Genomic DNA, 18,670 nt, shown 5'->3' on the forward strand with positions numbered 1-18,670 from the left:
TCTTTAAACATATTTAAAGTAGCTGATATAAAGCCTTTGTCCACAAAGTTCAACATCCAGGCTTCTTCAGAGACAATTTCTTTTGACTTCCTTTTTCCTGTATATGGGCCATACTTTGTTTCTTTGCATGTCTCATTTTTTTTTTTTTTTTGTTAAGAAAGCAGCCATTTTACATAGTGTGACAGCCCCTGAAATTCAGGCCCCACTTCCCAGGTTTTATTTTTTGCTGTTTATTGTTGTTGCTGCTGCTGCTTTTCGTTTGGTGATTTTCTAAACTAATTTTGTAAAGTCTGTATTCTTTGCATTGTGTGGCCATTGAAGTTGGCTTGGTTAGCTTAGCGTTCAGCTAATGATTAGACAAAGATCTCGTAAAATGCTTTGTAACATTAAATCTTTTAGCATTTTCCGAGGTGCTGTGTTTGAGTGTTAGAGTATGCCTTCAACACTCAGGCAGGCAGATTAGCCTTTACTTCCTGCTTATGCAGAGCCTCAAGATTAGTTACAGGTGTGAGGGTAGGATCATCCCAGGCCTGCCTTGGGCATTTTTACAGTCTGGGTCGCTATGAGTCAGAATCTATTGTCTGGCAATGGGTTTGGTTTTCTTGGGCATGCACGAAATGATGCCTGGTGGTGCAGTGGTTAAGCAGCCGGCTGCTAACTGAAAGGTCGGCAGCTGAAATCCATCAGCCACTCTGTAAAAGATTAACAGCCTTGGAAATCTTTATGGGTCAGTTGTACCCTGTCCTGTAGGGCAGCTAGGAGTTGGAATCAACTCAATGGCAATGGGTTTGGTTTTGGTTTGGGGTACTTTTCCCGAACAATTAATTTCCAGAGTTTTGAAAAAAATTGATTTTGACCATTTTGGCAGTGCTCTCATTGCTTTTATAGAGTTACAGATATTTGGAGAATCTGACCCTGCCGTTTCCGCTGATGTCTGGTAGGTGTATTTTTAAACTTTAAAAAAATCTGCCGAACAGTTTTCCAAAGCAGTTGTACATTTACATTCTGTGAGTAGTGTGTATGAGTTCCAGTTGCTGCACATCCTCACCAAAGAGCCTTTTTAGCTTCAGCCATTAGTGTTCGCTTCCTAGGGGCTGCAGTAACAAATCTTATAAGAACAGAATTTTATTGTCTCATTATTCTGGAGGCTGTGGATCCAAAATAAGGATATTGGCAGGGCCGTGCTCTAAGGGAAGATCCTTCCTCATCTCTCCCAGCTTCTGGTAGGGCCCAGCATTCCTTGACTTGTAGCCACAATGTCATATGGCATTCTTCCCTCTGTGTCTCTGTCCCTGTGTCTCTTCTCCTCTTTTATAGAGGATACCACTTATACTGGACTAGGACGCACCTTATTCCATTATGACCTCACGTTATCCGATAACATCTTCAAAGACCGCATTTCCAAACAAGGTAATTCTCAGAGGTGTTGGGGGTTAGGACTTCAACCTATCTTTTAGGGGGACACAATTCAATTCGTTACACCATTTAAATGGGTATTAGTGGTATCTTGTCGTTTTAATTTGCATTTTCCTAGTGACAGGTGATATATTTTTCGATGAAGTGTCTCTTCATCTTTTGCACTTTATTTTGTTCAGCTGTTTTTTTTTCTTCGAGTTTTGAGAGCTCTTTGTATAATCTGGATGTAAGTTTTTATCAGATATATGATAATCACATATTTTCCCCCAGATCCATGATTTGTCTTTTCATTCTTTTAACAGTGTCTTTGGAAAAGCAGAAGTTCTAAATTTTTATCAAGTCTAATTCATCAGTGTGTTCTTTTCTCGTTTATGCCTTTTGTGTCCTGTTAAGAAATCTTCGCCAAACCAAGGTCACTAAGGTTTTCTCCTGTATTTTATACTAGAAACTTAAAAAGTTTCCACTGTCTTATTCAGGTCTGTGATCCATTTTGAGTTAATTTTTGTATGTAGCATAAAGTATGCATCTTAATTCATTTTCTTTGCTTGTGAATATTCAGTTGTTCCACCACCATTTGTTGAAAAGACCGCCCATTGAATTGCCTGTGTACCTTTGTCAAAAATCAGTTGACTTATGTATATGGGTTTCTTTCTGAATTTGTCTATGTATTTTTGTGCATGGTGAGAACTGATAACAGATTCTCAAAAGAAAATGATGACTCTTCATTTTATTTCAGCTAATCATGGGGCTTGGTACCCAGGGGGCAGAGAAGAAGAGTGCAGCATCTATTGCCTGTTTTTTGGCAGCTAATGGTGCTGACCTTAGCATTCGGAATAAGAAGGGCCAGTCACCACTTGATCTCTGTCCTGATCCAAGTCTCTGCAAAGCACTGGCAAAATGTCATAAAGAAAAAGTCAGGTTTGTATTTTGTACTGTCATAAAACTTAATATTCTATAGATAAAGTAGTATTTGGTTTCATAGTGGAGGACTTGACTACTTGAAAATGTCCTCATCTTTGCTCTTCATCTATCTTTGTATTGACCCTTTCTTCCTTAAAAATTCTCCTGCAGGCAGCATGTCTCTTATTTAGCTTTGTGAGCTCCACATTATTTAGTATAGTGCTTTATACATAATAAAACATAAGAAACTGTTCTAAATTAGTCTGATCTTCTAGTATGAACGAATGAATGAACCAGTTCTTGATGGAGTTGTCTTCAAAGATGATCATTTCACATTTGTCCTCTTTTCTGAAAGTTAAATATATCAGTGATTTAATTATTATTGATGACATTATTCATTGTCTTATTATGAGATATTGTAGATAGCCAAAAAAGTACATCTCATCACTTTTTCACCCAAACACTGCTTTAGCAACTATTATTACCCTTCCTACCTGATTCTCGCCAGTGAACATTTCGGTATTCCCTTTACCCTTGTGTTTTGGTTTCCATTCTTATAATTTATGTGAAGTGATGAAATGACATCCCTTTGGAATCTATGCATAGAGCTGTGGTATAGGTTAAACTACAGTGAAGTAAGTACATAATAAACTTGTAACAAGTCTAAGGTGAAACTGCTCTGTGTATTGTGCATGTTCATGAATTACTGAATATTGTGGAAGAAACAAGATACAGTATCCCTTTTCTGTAGCTGTACTTGGTCACATAAATGTATTTCTGTGTCTCGTCTCTGTTAATAGATGTGTTCTGTCTTTCTCTAATAGAATTTTACTCTCCTTAAGGATACACTTAAAGAAATGTCAAAATAGCAACTGTGAACTATCATATTTTCCAAAATTTCGTATTATGAACTTTGATGATGCTTCATTCTGTCTTTAGTTAGGATTTTTGTATTATTCTTCTTCTTCCCTCTGTTGGATCCATATAAATAAAACAGGTTTTTGATGAAATTATGTATATGTTAAATTATTTTTTACTAGTGTTTTTGAATTCTTAGAAGATTCACTTTTTTCATCGGGTGAGAATTGTTCATATTGACATTTGAATAGTAGTAAAGGTGTATAAAAATGTAGAGATACAGATAAATAGAAAAAATACAGTATATGGTATTTCACTACAGATATTCAAGTTTTGTTTTTTCACTTAACAATGTTGATTTTATGTGTACTAGTGATGCTCTGGGGCCCTCCCTGATGGCACGGGTAGTTAAGTGCTACAGCTGCTATCCCAAAGGTCAGAAGTTCGAACCCCCCTGCTGCTCCTTGGAAACCCTATGGGGCATTTCTGTTCTGTCCTGTAAGGTCACTATGAGTCAGAATCGACTCGACAGTAATGGGTTGTGGTGGTCTAGATGTGCTTTATAAAGCACTTTAATTAATGAATTTGCAGTAGAAATATTCTGCTAATCTTGAATGTTTTCTTTTAATAGCGGTCAAGTAGGTTCTCGGAGCCCTTCTATGATTAGTAATGATTCTGAAACCTTAGAAGAGTGTGTGGTGTGCTCAGATATGAAGAGAGATACTCTTTTTGGCCCCTGTGGTCATATTGCTACCTGTTCTTTATGTTCTCCACGAGTCAAGAAATGTCTCATCTGTAAAGAACAAGTTCAGTCCAGGACAAAGGTAATATATTTTCAATATAGTATTTTATCATTTTTTAAGGCTTTTTGAGACTGTAATTAATGATAGATTATATGATGATTTGTGTCTGTTTAATTTTTTCTCCCTAAGAATGATTTAAGTTTAGGAATATATAACAAGAGACCAATTCAGAATTTCTGAATGTGTTTCTTGTTTACAGTCTTGTCTTAGTAATGTACTTGTTTTGCCCTGCTTGTTATTATCTGAATTTAACTGTGTACTGTTTTTTACTATCAAATTCTTTTTTAGTCCTTATGGATTTCCTTCTTTCTTTTATATGTCTAAACTGGAATCACTAAAAATAAAAGTAATCTACAACTTTTTCTGTAACCTAAAGATATATTTAATTCTGTTTTGTATTATAATTACTTGTATATTATACTTTTTTTTTTCTTCTTAAGTACATGGGCTGTTTTGTATTTATCTTTGTATCCAATAACATTGGCTTTTTGAAAAGACCGGTTCAGGGTTTTTTGTAAACTTTTGCACATTCTGAATTTGTTGGATTGTTTCATCATGGTGGTGTTTTGTTTCTTTATCCTCTGTGTTTCGTGTGAACTGGAAGTTAGAGCTAAAGGCTTGATTAGGGTCAGGTTAAAACATTTTTGGCAAAAAAAAAAAAAAAAAACCTTAACAGGTGATGCCGTGCACTTTGTGTTGCATCCAATCAGGAGGGCAAATTCTATATACACTCTTAACTTTTTATCTCATCTGACTTGTTTTGTTCTTTAAGAGGTATTACTCATTTCTGGATTTCTAGTTTCATTCTTTTTCTGTATAACTCAATGCTTTATCATAACTATACCATATTACTTATTTTGGTTTACTGAAATAATTGGTATTCCTTCAGAGTTTCTCCTTACTTGTGTGTACGTGTGTGTTAAATGAAAATTAAGTCTCCTACAGACTATTTTTCTCAAGATGAATAGCTTAAACAAAAAAAAAAAAAAAAAAGTTTGGTTTGGTTTCATTTATGAAGTTTATACTCTGCTATTTTCTTTCTTCTGTTCTCTTCCTTTTTCTCTTGATGTTTCCTAAACTGCTCATTCCAAACCAAACCTAATTCATTGCCGTCAAGTAGATTCTGACTTACAGCGACCCTATAGGACAGAATAGAACAGCCTCATAGGGTTTTCAAGGTTGTAATCTTTATTGAAGCAGTCTGCCACATCTTTCTCCCACAGAGTGGCTGACGGGTTCTCACTGCTGACCTTTTGGTTAGCAGCCAAGTGCTTAACCATTGCACAACCAGGCCTCCTAGCTGTTCATTAACCTTCATTAATTGGAAAGGAGTTGGTATTAGTTCTCATGATGAATTAGCTGACAATGACTTAAAAGACATTTTCCCGCCAGTGCATCTTACATTTTCATAGAGAACCTGCTAAGAGTGGCTTATTTTTATGACCCAAATGAATGTAACTTTGGTAAAATTTTTGGCACAGGAAAAAGCACATTGGAGTTACCTTTGGATAAAAGGTATTGCAATAGTATGTATAATATGTGTATGTAGCTGCTTATTCTGTTTATATAGATGGGGAGCACTTTATGCTGGGACTGTTACGGCATTTGTATGTATTCTTTTAGCATCAACCCTGTTTAATAAATTAATGTGGATTGTTCTACTTGGTACTTATAATTTGCTTTCAGTATCTACTTACAAAGTAACAGTCTGAGAAAAGATCTGAAGGAATAAAAATTTAAGCCATTCTCTTGTTTTTAGATTTGTCTTATGTATTGTGCCATTGTGCTTGAAACTTTTTGTTAGATCCTTAAATCTTATTTCAACAAACCTTTATTGAGCACCTGCTTTGTAATCAGGACAGTTGCCTGCTAAAAACTTGTAATGTATTGGTCAAGTATGACTAAGATTAAAAACTACACTGTAGGTGCTGTAAGAGAGATGTAAATTGAGTAGGAGTTGAGAGCAACAGGGTGTCAAAAGCAGAGTCTCAGATATGGAGCAGCCCTTATTGGTTATCTAATACAACTCTAGTGTTTACAGCTGGAGAAACTGAAGCTCAAAAAAGTGCAGTGACAGCTGAGTCTTGAACTCAGGCCTTAAAGCCACTGTTCCACTGTGTTAGATGCATGGACAAAATTAAGAACAACGTCTCCAAGGGGAAGGTTGGCTAGACAGAGGATGAAGAAATACACTGTCATTGGTTTTTAAATTACAAAATTTTCAAACCTGTAGAAAAGTATCAAAACTAACATGCCCACCAAACAGATTTTGCCAAATTGGCTGCAGAGCCTTTGAATATAAAGAAATAGTGACCCCAAGTGGTTAAAGGATAATGAACATCTTTACTGAAGATGAGACAAATTGTAAAACCATTATTTGAAAGGAGGGAGAATAAACAAACTTGGTCTCTTTAGCAATTAGAAAAATACAAATAAAAAGTTTATGAATTACTATCCTCTTCTGTTGAATTGGCAAAAATAAATGCTATCATCCCAGTTAATTGGCCTTAATAACATGTTTAGTACCTCTGTTCCATCTCCGAGTTCATTGCATAGTGCTTGGGGTCTTAAAAGCTTGCAAGTGGCCATCCAAGGTACAACAACTGGTTTCTATTTGCCTGGAATCACAAAGGAAGGAGGAGAGTCAGGAATAGGAGGAGGAAATGGAATGTGTAGCTAATTACCTCTATGAACAACTACCCACTTTGCCATGGATGGTGGTCAGCTACCATTACTGAACATTTTGATCAAAGAGTCCATAGGAGAATCCTGATCAAAAGGGGGAAATGCCTAAAAGAATTTCAAATTCTCATGAACTCCAGACTTTCTGGAGCCATGGAGGCTAGATGAACCCCTGAAAGTATTGCCCTGAGATAATCTTTTAACCTCAAACCAAAAATACCCTGAAATCTTCTTAAACAATAGTTCAGCTTAACTAGTAAAGAATTTCTGCCTTGGACATTGTAGCTCTTTTAAGATCTATCTATATGGGATGAAATTGACAACAGCAATTCAAAAGATTAGATAGAAAACTTAGGGGGCAGTGAGTTTATATTAATGGGAGAGGAACAACTTGGAAAAGGAGAGTGAGAATGGTTACACAACTTGAAGAACGTAATCGATGTCACGGAATTGAGTTTGTAGAAATTGTGGGTGTATTTTCTGAGTATGTCCTCAATAGCGGTTAAAAAAAAAAATACCAAAAAAAAATGTTAGCAAGAAATGTGGGAAGTGGGCACCCTTAACGCTGGTGGAGGTTGAATAATGGGTTCACATTTTTTTTTTTTTATTTTTAGGAGGCCATCCTGGGAATATAGCCTGAGGAAGTGGCAGAAGGTTATGGCTACAAAATGTTTGTTTTTTTTTTAAATAGGGGATTCGGTTTTTAAATGGTTAGATCTAATTTGCTAGATCATTTTAAACTCTTTAAAGACAATTCAAATACATAGACAAATATACTGGAAAGCATTTTTAAAAAACACATTAGCATATGTAGAGAAAAAGGATTATCATGTATTGGGCACTGACTTTGTGTTAGGTATTGAGCTAGTAGGCACTTTACTCCTTGTGAGGGCAGTACTTAAGAGATGCTTTAAAAGAGGGCAGTTTAAGAGATACTTTAAAAAAAATCCTCTGTGTGGAAGGATTGTTCCTGGTTGTTCAGGTTAAAAAAACAAACAAAAAAACACCCTGAGGCTTAACCGTGTGTAAATTTTGTATCTATAAAAAATATATATAAATTGGGAAAGTCCATAGGGAGAATGTGTGCGATAATTGGTTGTTTAGGAGAAGGTGAGTGGTGGCCATCATTTTTGGACAGTAATATTAAATGGCACAAAATATGGGTAAATGTGATGTGTGTTAGAAGGGAGAAGATGGTATGAAAGACGGGTATGAAGCCAAGGGCAGTGGGGTGGGGCTCGGATAAAGGAAGCCAGAGCAAAGGTTGTTAAGAAATAGCTGTGCACTCAAAACTCAGGTTAAGGGGGGATGAGAGAGGATGTGAAATTGGGGAAATTATGGCTAGGTTGTGGAAAACTTGTTCCTTTAGAGTTCAAAGAGAAAGAATAGTCCAGAGCTTTGCTGTAGCCAGAGTGGGGAATTGACAAAGGCCTGGAAAGGATTTTTTTAGGTAGAGGTCCTCAGATGTGGGTAAACAGAAAGATCCGCCTTAAGCTTTAGCAGTCTAGTCAACCCTGGGTAAATTTTTATTATAAGAAATCTGACTTCTCGTTTATTTTCATACCTCTTTATTTGTTGCTTGTCCTTTTAGTTTCCCGTCAAAGTAGTTTTTGAGGAAAAAAAAAAAAAAGGAAGTCTAGCCCAGCCTCTCTGACCTCAGAGGAAATGGAGTTTTTCTGTATTATTCTTTAGGACAGCTAGGGAGATGAATGTGGAAATAGAGCCTGATACACTGGGGTGTGGAACCCTGGTGGACAGTGGTTAAGAGCTCAGCTGCTAACCAGAAGGTTGGCAGTTCGAATCCACCAGCTGCTCCCTGGAAACCCTATGGTGCACTTCTACTCTGTCCTAGTAGGGTCGCTATGAGTCGGAATTGAGTCGCTGGCAACGAGTTTTTTTTGTTGGTTTGTTTTTTAAGCTGGGATATATAAAGATGTAAAAATGAGTAACCAGGAGAGGAGAGGTATGTGTTAAATTTCTGTGTGCCTAGAGTGTTTCTTTATAGAGGAAATACATTTGGGTACAAATGGAACTGTTAAGAGTTACTAGATTTAACTGTAAATGTTCTCTTTTCTACTGTAACCTCCTTTCTGTAGATTGAAGAATGTGTGGTATGCTCTGACAAGAAAGCAGCTGTTCTTTTTCAACCTTGTGGACACATGTGTGCTTGTGAGAGTAAGTAGCCTATAGAAAACTTGCTGAATGGTATTCTAACAGTAAAAATATAACAAAAATTGTATGTTTGATTTTTTTTTTTTTAATTGTAACTCACAAACAATTATTGGTGGGCCTCTAATACCTTCTATTTCTTTCTCTGTACTAGAGTGTCAGCTATTTCCCGCCATACTCCTGAGCATTAGAGAAGAATGAATGTGCAGTCTTCTACTAGTTTGGATTTTGATTTCACTTGCTTTACCACAGGATGATTTCTTTTCTCAAACAATAGAAATTTATTTCAAAAAATGGATGTTGAAACATGGGTGTCTGACTTTTTCTCCCAGATAAGATGTGCACATCTTCACTTGTCTTCACCTTAATATTGCCTTTCCTGCATATTTTCCCCACAGCAACCATAACCCGTTGTTGTCAAGTTGATTCCGATTCACAGCAATCCTGTAGGATAGAGTAGAATTGACCCCATAGGGCTTCCAAGGAGCAGTTGGTGGATTTGTGCTGCCAGAACTGCTGACCTTTCGGTTAGAAGCATCCAGATAGTGTTATTGTTCTAGCCTTCCATTAAGAGATCTTATAGAAATCTTCTCTTTGTGAGGGCAGTGCTTAAGAGGTGTTAAAAAGAGGGCAGTTTAAGAGATGCTTTAAAAATCTCTTAAACATATTCTTTTGATGCCCTTTGCTTTTTATAGCCCCCTTATTGTTAAGTTCATAACATGTTTGATACTCTGTTGTCTTTTTTTTTTTTCATTTTGTTAATGAAGGATTTTGAACTTAGCAATTTTATCTTTTAATTTTGTAGGTGAAAGGTAATGCATGGTGTTTCACATTATGAAATAATTCAGTCAATGGGTGTTAATTTTTAATATAAATCTGCTTACAAAAAAAAAAAAAAAACCATCGCTGTCTAGTCGATTCCAACTCACAGCAACCCTATAAGAGTGGAACTGCTCCATAGGGTTTCCAAGGAGTGGCTAGTGGGTTCATACTGCTGATCTTTTGGTTGGCAGCCAAGCTCTTAACCACTGCGCTTAGGGTAATAAAGCAATTACATGATAGTTTAGTCTCATTTGGAAACCTTGGTGGCATAGTGGTTAAGTGCTACAGCTGCTAACCAAAAAGTTGGTAGTTCGAATCCACCAGGCACTCCTTGGAAACTGTATGGGCAGTTCTGCTTAGTCTGATAGGGTTGCCATGAATTGATTCTATGAGTTGGAATCTACTTGACAGCAGGGGGGTTCTTTTTCTTTTTTTTTTTTTTTGGTTTTTAGTTTCATTTACATAGATTTGCTTTAAGCCTTAGTCCTTTTGCATTCAGTCAGCTACAGAAAGGGTCAGAGTTTTATATGGTAACATTTTGCTTCAAGTAACTATTTCTTTTTACCAAAGGCTGGTATGATGGCTATTATCAACTCTCAGAGGAGCACATAGAGAATTTTCTGTCTTAAGTGAAAAAGGCTCTAGTTACTTAAGTTTTTATGGGCCCAGGGGTTGGCAGACATGTTCTCTGAAGAGTGAAATAGTAAATTTTTGGCTTTTCAGGCCAAACGGTCTCTGTAGTAGCCACTGACCTCTTACTCTCCAACTACTCAACTCCGCCATTGTAGTGAAAAGGTAACCATAGAGAGAACATAAAGAAATGGGCATTACTGTGCTCCAGTGAAACTTGGTTTAAAAAAACAAGTGACAGGCTGGATTTGGCTCACAGGCTGTAGTTTTCTGACCTCTGTCTTAGGCCAAAGTAACACCCTGCATGGGACTTGAAAGCTAATTATTAGTTGATAACATGGATTCTAGAGACTTAATGTATTTTCCCCAGAAATCTCCCACAGCTTTTACATAGTCTTTTGTTTAAATGTAACAAGAACAAGAGGTAACTTTTATTGAGCTCATAACTTTGTACCGGGCATTTAAATCTCTTTTTCAGTATTTTCTCATTTATGTTCACAATAATCCTAGGAACTAGATTCTGCTTTTTCCATTTTACAGACAAGTTGTTAAACATTTATTTGCTAGGGGAGATGAAGTTGGGACGGAACATGTCTCTCTCGCTGAGTATACAGTAAAGTAGTTAGTCCAGTACCCACATCACAGTGAGTATAAATAAATGAGAGATTATATCCCTCTGGAGGGGCCAAGAAAAAATTTTATAGAAACACTGTAACAACCCAACTTAACAGTTGTAAGAATTTTAGATAATTATGGTTACATATTATATGTTGAAATACCTAAATAGATCCTATACACTTAAGAGAAAAGTCTGTCTGAGATTGATGCCAAATCCCGTAGCAGACTTATCCACTTGCATTAGCTCCTACGTAGCTCATCTTGCAAAAAGCCCAGCATCAGACCTATCTCTGTTTAGACCTTGGCACGAGATTGAATTTGATAACCATTTTCCACCTGTCACTATTTGGAGTATGTGCCTCACTCTGACCACATCAGTGGTTTTGTGCCTTGTTGAAGTTTAGTATCTTTTCTTCAGTTATCCCTGATGCCCTGCCACAGTTTTTGTTATTTTTCCTGTTTTTGAAATGACAGAGACATTTGGTATGTAGGCTAAGATACGGAGTGTACATTAATAATGGCAATGCTGATGGGAAGAATATGTTGAAGCACTGTGTGTTATTTTATACTTCCAGTATTAGTTGAAATTTGTGAAGGGTACCTCCCTTCTTTATACTAAGGCCTTAAGATTAAAAAACTTCTTGTTACTTTAAAAAAAAAAGTTACTTTCACTATTTACTCAAATATGTTAGAGAATCTCATTATTTTCATTACGAACGGCTATCAACTCTAGAGGCTAACAATGGAGAATACTCATTCTTAGGTTGATAACATTTTAAAGGGGTAGGAGTGTGTTGATATAATTCACTTAATGCATATGTTAGTGTTCATCTGGGCCTTTTCACACCTATTAGATTGGGGAAGTGTTAAAGGCAGTCAGCATCAAGTATTGGGCAAACTATGTAGAATCCATAACTCTCATACACTGTTGAGGGGAATAGAAATTAAAAAACACTTTGGAAAACAGTTCATCATCTAATAATAAGCTAAAGTTAAATTTAAGTTATAAAAATGAACAGAGAGAGGTGATACTCATAGTCTCCCTTATAAGAAGCATTTCTGCTGCTCTTTTCCAGACTGTGCCAGTCTGATGAAAAAGTGTGTGCAGTGTCGGGCAGTCGTTGAACGAAGGGTGCCTTTCATCATGTGCTGTGGAGGGAAAAGTGCCGAAGACACCGCTGATGATATCTGTGAGTTTTTGAGGCCCGTTCATACTTCCTTTTCTTTTGGTGCTTCCACAAACAGCTCTTCTCATTTATTTGTAGTACACGGTTGCCTTGTAAAACATGAGATATGTGACTTGGATGCGCAGAGGAACAGGTGCTCTTTTGGGGCCTTCATTACAAGAAACCTGAAGTTGTATTTTTCTAGTTTGTGGTATGATTATAGAACTTAAAACATTTGTCTTTTAAGAAATAGCCATGGATGGTATATAGTTGTGTTCTTGCTTAAAGAAAATATGCTGTCTTTTTTTAAATAATGAACCTTATATATCTTAGTGTAACATCATATTACAAATTGTTTCTGCAGTTTACAAAAGTATTAACAACACGACTCCTTTACATAGCCAGCTTTCCTACTGCACTTAAATGTTTTATGGAATGGAATGCTTGGGGTCAGAAACTGAAGCTATACTAGAAGTAAACTCAGTGAGCAAGTGCGGAGATGCAGAATAAATGATTTCTGAGAAAAGATATTTTTCATTTTTGTGCTAGATATAAGCTGGATGGTATCTTTGATTTCATCCTGTGAACATGTTCTGTGAACAGATGAGGAAGAACGTGAGTGTAGCCACTTTTTTGCTCAGGTCTTTCGTCTTTAACACAAATACAGCAGAATAAAAATCCTGGAATTAGATTGACTCAAAACCAAGAGAATAGGAAAAGTGAAATCAAAGATTTTGCTGTTAGACCACTTGATTATGGCCTTTCTTGAGTTATCATCTCAAACCAGTAACAGCAAGGAGATTTGGACATAAAGAAAGAAGCTAGGTTGTTGTCCTCATAAAAATCACCTGAGAAGACTGTAAGATAATTATTGCTACCGAAACTGGTAAGACTTTATCCATGCTGTGCTGCCTACCTTCTAGATTCATACAGAGCAGGAGCACAGAAAACAAGCATAAAATGTATCTGCGAGTTTGTCAAAGGAATCAAGCAAGCAAAGGAAAATCCAAAAGGTCTATATGGAGAGCTGCCTGGCAGAATAAAATATATGCAATGTGTATACCTATTTCTTTTTGAAGATTGCAAATAAAGGAGTGTGACATAACTGTCACTGCTGTACCTGTTGTCCAAGTGGGAAAAAGACTTTTTAAAAAAATTTTTATTGTGCTTTAAGTGAAAGTTTCCAAATCAAGTCAGTCTCTCATACAAAAATTTATATACACCTTGCTGTATAGTTCCTCTCCCGTTAATGAGACAGCACACTCCTTCCCTCCACTCTCTACTTCCCTGTCCATTCGGCCAGCTTCTGACCCTGTCTGCCCTCTCATCTCCCTTCCAGACAGGAGCTGCCCACATAGCTTCATGTGTCTACTTGATCCCAGGAGCTTAGTCTTCACCAGTATCATTATCTATCCCATTGTCCAGTCTAATCCCTGTCTGAAGAGTTGGCTTTGGGAATGGTTCCTGTCTTAGGCTAACAAAAGGTCTGGGGACCATGATTTTCAGAGTCCTTCTAGTCTCAGTCAGACCGTTAAGACTGGTCTTTTTATGAGAATTTGAGATCTGCATCCCATTGCTCTCCTGCTCCTTCAGGGATTCTCTGTTGTGTTCCATGTCAGGGCAGTGTTCTAGTCTCAGTCAGACCGTTAAGACTGGTCTTTTTATGAGAATTTGAGATCTGCATCCCATTGCTCTCCTGCTCCTTCAGGGATTCTCTGTTGTGTTCCATGTCAGGGCAGTGATCGGTTGTAGCCGGGCACCATCTAGTTCTTCTGGTCTCAGGCTGATGTAGTCTCTGGTTTATGTGGCCCTTTCTGTCTCTTGGGTTCATAATTACCTTGTGTCTTTGGTGTGGTGTTCCTCATTCTCCTTTGCTCCAGGTGGGTTGAGACCCATTGATGCATCTTAGATGGCCACTTGCTAGATTTTAAGACCCCAGACGCCACTCTCCAAAGTGGGATTCTGACTGTTTTCTTAATAGACTTTATTATGCCAGTTGACTTAGATGTCCCCTGATACCATGGTCCCCAAACCCCTGCCCCTGCTACGCTGGCATTTGAAGTGTTCAGTATATTCAGGAAATTTCTTTGCTTTTGGTTTAGCCCAGTTGTACTGACCTTTCCTGTATCGTGTGTTGTCTTTCCCTCTACCTAAAATAGTTATCTACTATCTAATTAACGAAAACCCCGCTCCCTCTGTCCCTACTCTCATGATCATCAAAGAATATTTTCTTCTCTGTTTAAACTATTTCTCGAGTTCTTATCGTAGTGGTCTCATACAATATATGTCCTTTTGCAACTGACTAATTTCACTCAGCATAATGCCCTTCAGATTCCTCCATGTTATGAAATGTTTCACAGATTCATCATTGTTCTTTATCGATGTATAATATTCCATTGTGTGAATATGCCATAATTTACCCATTCATCCGTTGATGGGCACCTTGGTTGCTTCCATCTTGCTATGGTAAACAGTGCTGCAGTGAACATGGGTGTGCATATGTCTGTTCCAGTACAGGCTCTTATTTCTCTAAGATATATTCCAAGGAGTGGGATTGCTGGCTCGTATGGTAGTTCTATTTCTAGTTTTTTAAGAGAGCGCCAAATCGATTTCCAAAATGGTTGTACCATTTTATATTCCCATCAGCAGTGTATAAGTGTTCCAGTCTCTGCACAACCTCTCCAACATTTATTATTTTGTGTTTTTTAGATTACTGCCAGCCTTGTTGGAGTGAGATGGAATCTCATTTAAGTTTTGATTTGCATTTCTCTAATGGCTAATGATCATGAGCATTTCCTCATGTATCTGTTAGCTACCTGAATGTCTTTTTAGTGAAGTGCCTGTTCATATCCTTTGCCCATTTTTTAATAGGGTTATTTGTCTTTTCGTAGTTGAGTTTTTGCAGCATCATGTAGATTTTAGAGATCAGACACTGATCAGAAATGTCATAGCTAAAAACTTTTTCCCAGTCCATAGGTAATTTTTTTCCTCTTTTGGTGAAGTCTTTGGATGAGCATAGGTGTTTGATTTTTAGGAGCTCCCAGTTACGTAGTTTCTCTTCTGCATTGTTAGTAATGTTTTGCATACTCTTTATGCCATGTATTAGGGCTCCTAGCATTGTCCCTATTTTTTCTTCCATAATCTTTATCATTTTAGGTTTTATATTTAGATCTTTGATCCATTTTGAGTTAGTTTTTGTGCATAGAGTGAGGTATGGGTCTTGTTTCATTCTTCTGCAGATGGATATCCAGTTATGCCAGCACCATTTGAAACATACTGTCTTTTCTCCATTTAACTGATTTTGGGCTTTTGTCAAATATCAACTGCTCATATGTGTATGGATTTACGTCTGGATTCTCAATTCTTTTCCATTGGTCTACATACTGTTGTTGTACCAGTACCAGGCTGTTTTGACTACTGTGGCGGTATAACAGGTTCTAAAATCAGTTAGAGTAAGGCCTCCCATTTTGTTCTTCTTTTTCAGTAAGGCTTTACTTATCCAGGGCCTCTTTCTGTTCCATACGAAGTTGGTTATTTGTTTCTCCATCTCATTAAAAAAAGCCTTTGGAGTTTGGATCAGAATTTCATTGTATCTATAGATTGCTTTTGGTAGAGTAGACATTTTTACAATGTTAAGTCTTCCTATCCATGAGCAAGGTATGTTATTCCACTTATGTAGTAGTGTCTTGTAGTTTTCTTTGTATAGGTCTTTTACGTCTCTGGTAAGATTTATTCCTAAGTATTTTATCTTCTTGGGGGCTACTGTAAATGGTATTGATTTGATGATTTCCTCATCGATGTTCTTTTTGTTAGTGTAGAGGAATCCAACTGATTTTTGTATGTTTATCTTTTATCCCAATACTGTGCTGAACTCTTCTATTAGTTTTAGTAGTTTTCTTGAGGATTCTTTAGGGTTTTCTGTATATAAGATCATGTCATCTGCAAATACGGATACTTTGACATGTTACCAATCTGGTTGCCCTTTATTTCTTTATCTAGCCTAATTGCTCTGGCTAGGCGCTCCAGCAGAATGTTAAATAAGAATGGTGATAGAGGGCGTCCTTGTCTGGTTCCCGATCTCAAGGGGAATGCTTTCAGACTCTCTCTATTTAGGATGATGTTGGCTTTGTATAAATGCCCTTTATTATGTTGAAGAATTTTCCTTCTATTCCTATTTTGCTGAGAGTTTTTTTTATCACGAATGGGTGTTGAACTTTGGCAAATGTCTTTTCTGCATCAATTGATAAGATCATGTAGTTCTTATGTTTTATTTATATGACAGGGTACATTAATTGTTTTTCTAATGCTGAACTGTCCCTTCACACCTGGTATGAATCCCACTTGGTCATGGTGAATAATTTTTTTTTATATGTTGTTAAATTCTATTGGCTAGAATTTTGTTGAGGATTTTTGCTTCTAAGTTCATGAGGTGTATAGGTCTGTAATTTTTTTGTGGCGTCTTTAGCTGGTTTTGGTATCAGGGATATCCTGTCTTCATACAGTGAATTTGGGAGTATTCTGTCCTTTTCTGTGCTGTGAAATACCTTAATAGTAGTGGTGTTAACTCTTCTCTGAAAGTTTGGTAGAACTGTGCAGTGAAGCTGTCTGGGCCAGGGTTTTTTTCTGTTGGGAGTTTTTTGAATACCTTCATATTTGTTCTTTTGTTATGGGTGTATTTAGTTGTTCTACCTCTGTGCTAGTTTAGGTAGGTAGTGTGTTTTTAGGAATTCATTCATTTCTTCCAGGTTTTCAAATTTGTTAGAGTACAATCTTTCGTAGTAGTCTGATAGGATTCTTTTAAAATCAGTTCTTGGTTATTTCTTATTCAGGTTCTTTGCATCCTCTCTTGTTTTTCTTTTGTCGGTTTGGACAATGGCTTATCAATTTTGTTAATTTTTTCAGAGAACCAGCTTTTGGTCTCGTTAACTCTTTCAATTGTTTTTCCATTTTGTATTTCTTTATTCTGCTGTAATTTTTATTATTTGCTTTCTTCTGGTGCCTGAGGGTTTCTTTTGCTGCTCTCTTTCTATTTGTTCAAATTGTAGGGATAATTTTTGATTTTGGCCCTTTCTTTTTGTATGTGTGCACTTATTGTCTGAGCACTGGTTTTACTGTGCCCCAAGGTTCTGATAGGAAGTGTTTTCATTCTCATTGGATTCTATGAGCTTCTTCATTCCATCGTTAATGTCTTCAATAACCCAGTTCTTTTTGATCAGGGTATTCAGTTTCCAAGTGTTTGATTTCTTTTCCCTGCTTTTTCTGTTACTGATTTCTACTTTTTGGCCCTTTGGTCAGAGAAGATCCTTTGTAATATTTTAATGTTTTGGATTCTGCTAAGGCTTGCTTTATGACCTAGTATGTGGTCTATTCTAGAGAATGTTCCATGTGCACTAGAAAAGAAAGTATATTTGGCTGCTGTTGGGTGGAGTGTTCCTTATATGTCTATGAGGTCAAATTGGTTGATTTGGGGCATTTATTTTAGAGTTTGTTTTATGTATCTTGCAACCCTGTCATTGGGTGCATAAATATTTAATATGATTATATCCTCCTGGTATATTGTCCCTTTAATCATTACATAGTATCCTTCCTTTGTGGTGGATTTAACTTCAAAGTCTATTTTGTCAGAAATTAATATTGCCACTCCTGCTGTTTTTTGATTGTTGTTTGCCTGATATATTTTTGTCCATGCTTTGAGTTTTAGTTTGTATCTCTGAGTCCAAGGTGTGTCTCTTGTAGGCAGCATATAGATGGATCGTGTTTTTAATCCATTCTGTCACTGTCTGTCTCTTTATTGGTGCATTTAGTCCATTTACATTCAGCATAATTACGGATAGGTATGAGTTTTTTTTTTTTTTTTTTAAAGTTTAGTGCTGTTATTTTGATGTATTTTTTTGTGTGTTGTTGACAGTTTCTTTTTCACACTTAATTTTTTGTGCTGAGTAGTTTATATATTTTCTTTTCCTTTTATTCATTGTTGTTGATTTTGTTTCTGCTGAGTCTCTTTTTTTTCTTTTATTTTATTTTGATGAGTAGGATTGTTAGTCTCCTTTGTGGTTACCTTAATATTTACTCGTTTTTCTAAGTTTAAACCTAACTTTTATTTCTTTATATCGCCTTGTCTTCCACTCCATATGAAAGATCTATGACTGCATTTCTTAGTCCCTCTTTATTGTTTTAATGGTGTCTTCTTTTACATAATAACATTGCTGTTTCCCTGATTTGGACATTTTTTATCTTGATTTAATTTTGTGATTTCTGTCTCTGGGTTGACATCTGATGGCTCTGTCCAGTGTTCTAGTCTTGGGCTGACACTTGATATTATTGGTTTTCTAACCAAAGAATTCCCTTTAGTATTTCTTGTGGATTTGGTTTGGTTTTTATGAATTCCTTAAACTTCTGTTTATCTGGAAATGTTCTAATTATCACCTTCACATTTGAGAGACAGTTTTGCTAAATATAGGATTCTTGGCTGGCAATTTTTTTCCTTCAATGCTTTATATAAGTCGTCCTGTTGCCCTCTTGCCTGCATGGTTTCTGCTGAGTAGTCCAAGCTTATTCTTATTGACTGTCCTTTGTAGGTGACTTTTCATTTATCTCTAGCCACTT

At 36.7% G+C, this 18,670-nt stretch overlaps 1 protein-coding gene across 2 annotated transcripts in view; it reads left to right on the forward strand.

Moving 5' to 3' along the window:
* Positions 1 to 18,670, forward strand: part of MIB1 (MIB E3 ubiquitin protein ligase 1) — a 155,300-nt gene that overhangs the window by 124,542 nt on the left and 12,088 nt on the right. Inside the window, exons 16-19 of one of the 2 annotated variants that reach the window (XM_049901937.1) lie at positions 2,153 to 2,334; positions 3,806 to 3,998; positions 8,756 to 8,834; positions 8,983 to 11,966. In XM_049901937.1, the coding sequence (XP_049757894.1) occupies positions 2,153 to 2,334; positions 3,806 to 3,998; positions 8,756 to 8,834; positions 8,983 to 9,029 (501 nt within the window). In that variant the 3' untranslated portion in view covers positions 9,030 to 11,966. The other variant, XM_049901936.1, reaches the window with a different exon arrangement.

This window comes from Elephas maximus, chromosome 11, assembly GCF_024166365.1.
Source record: "Elephas maximus indicus isolate mEleMax1 chromosome 11, mEleMax1 primary haplotype, whole genome shotgun sequence".
NCBI lineage: Eukaryota > Metazoa > Chordata > Mammalia > Proboscidea > Elephantidae > Elephas > Elephas maximus.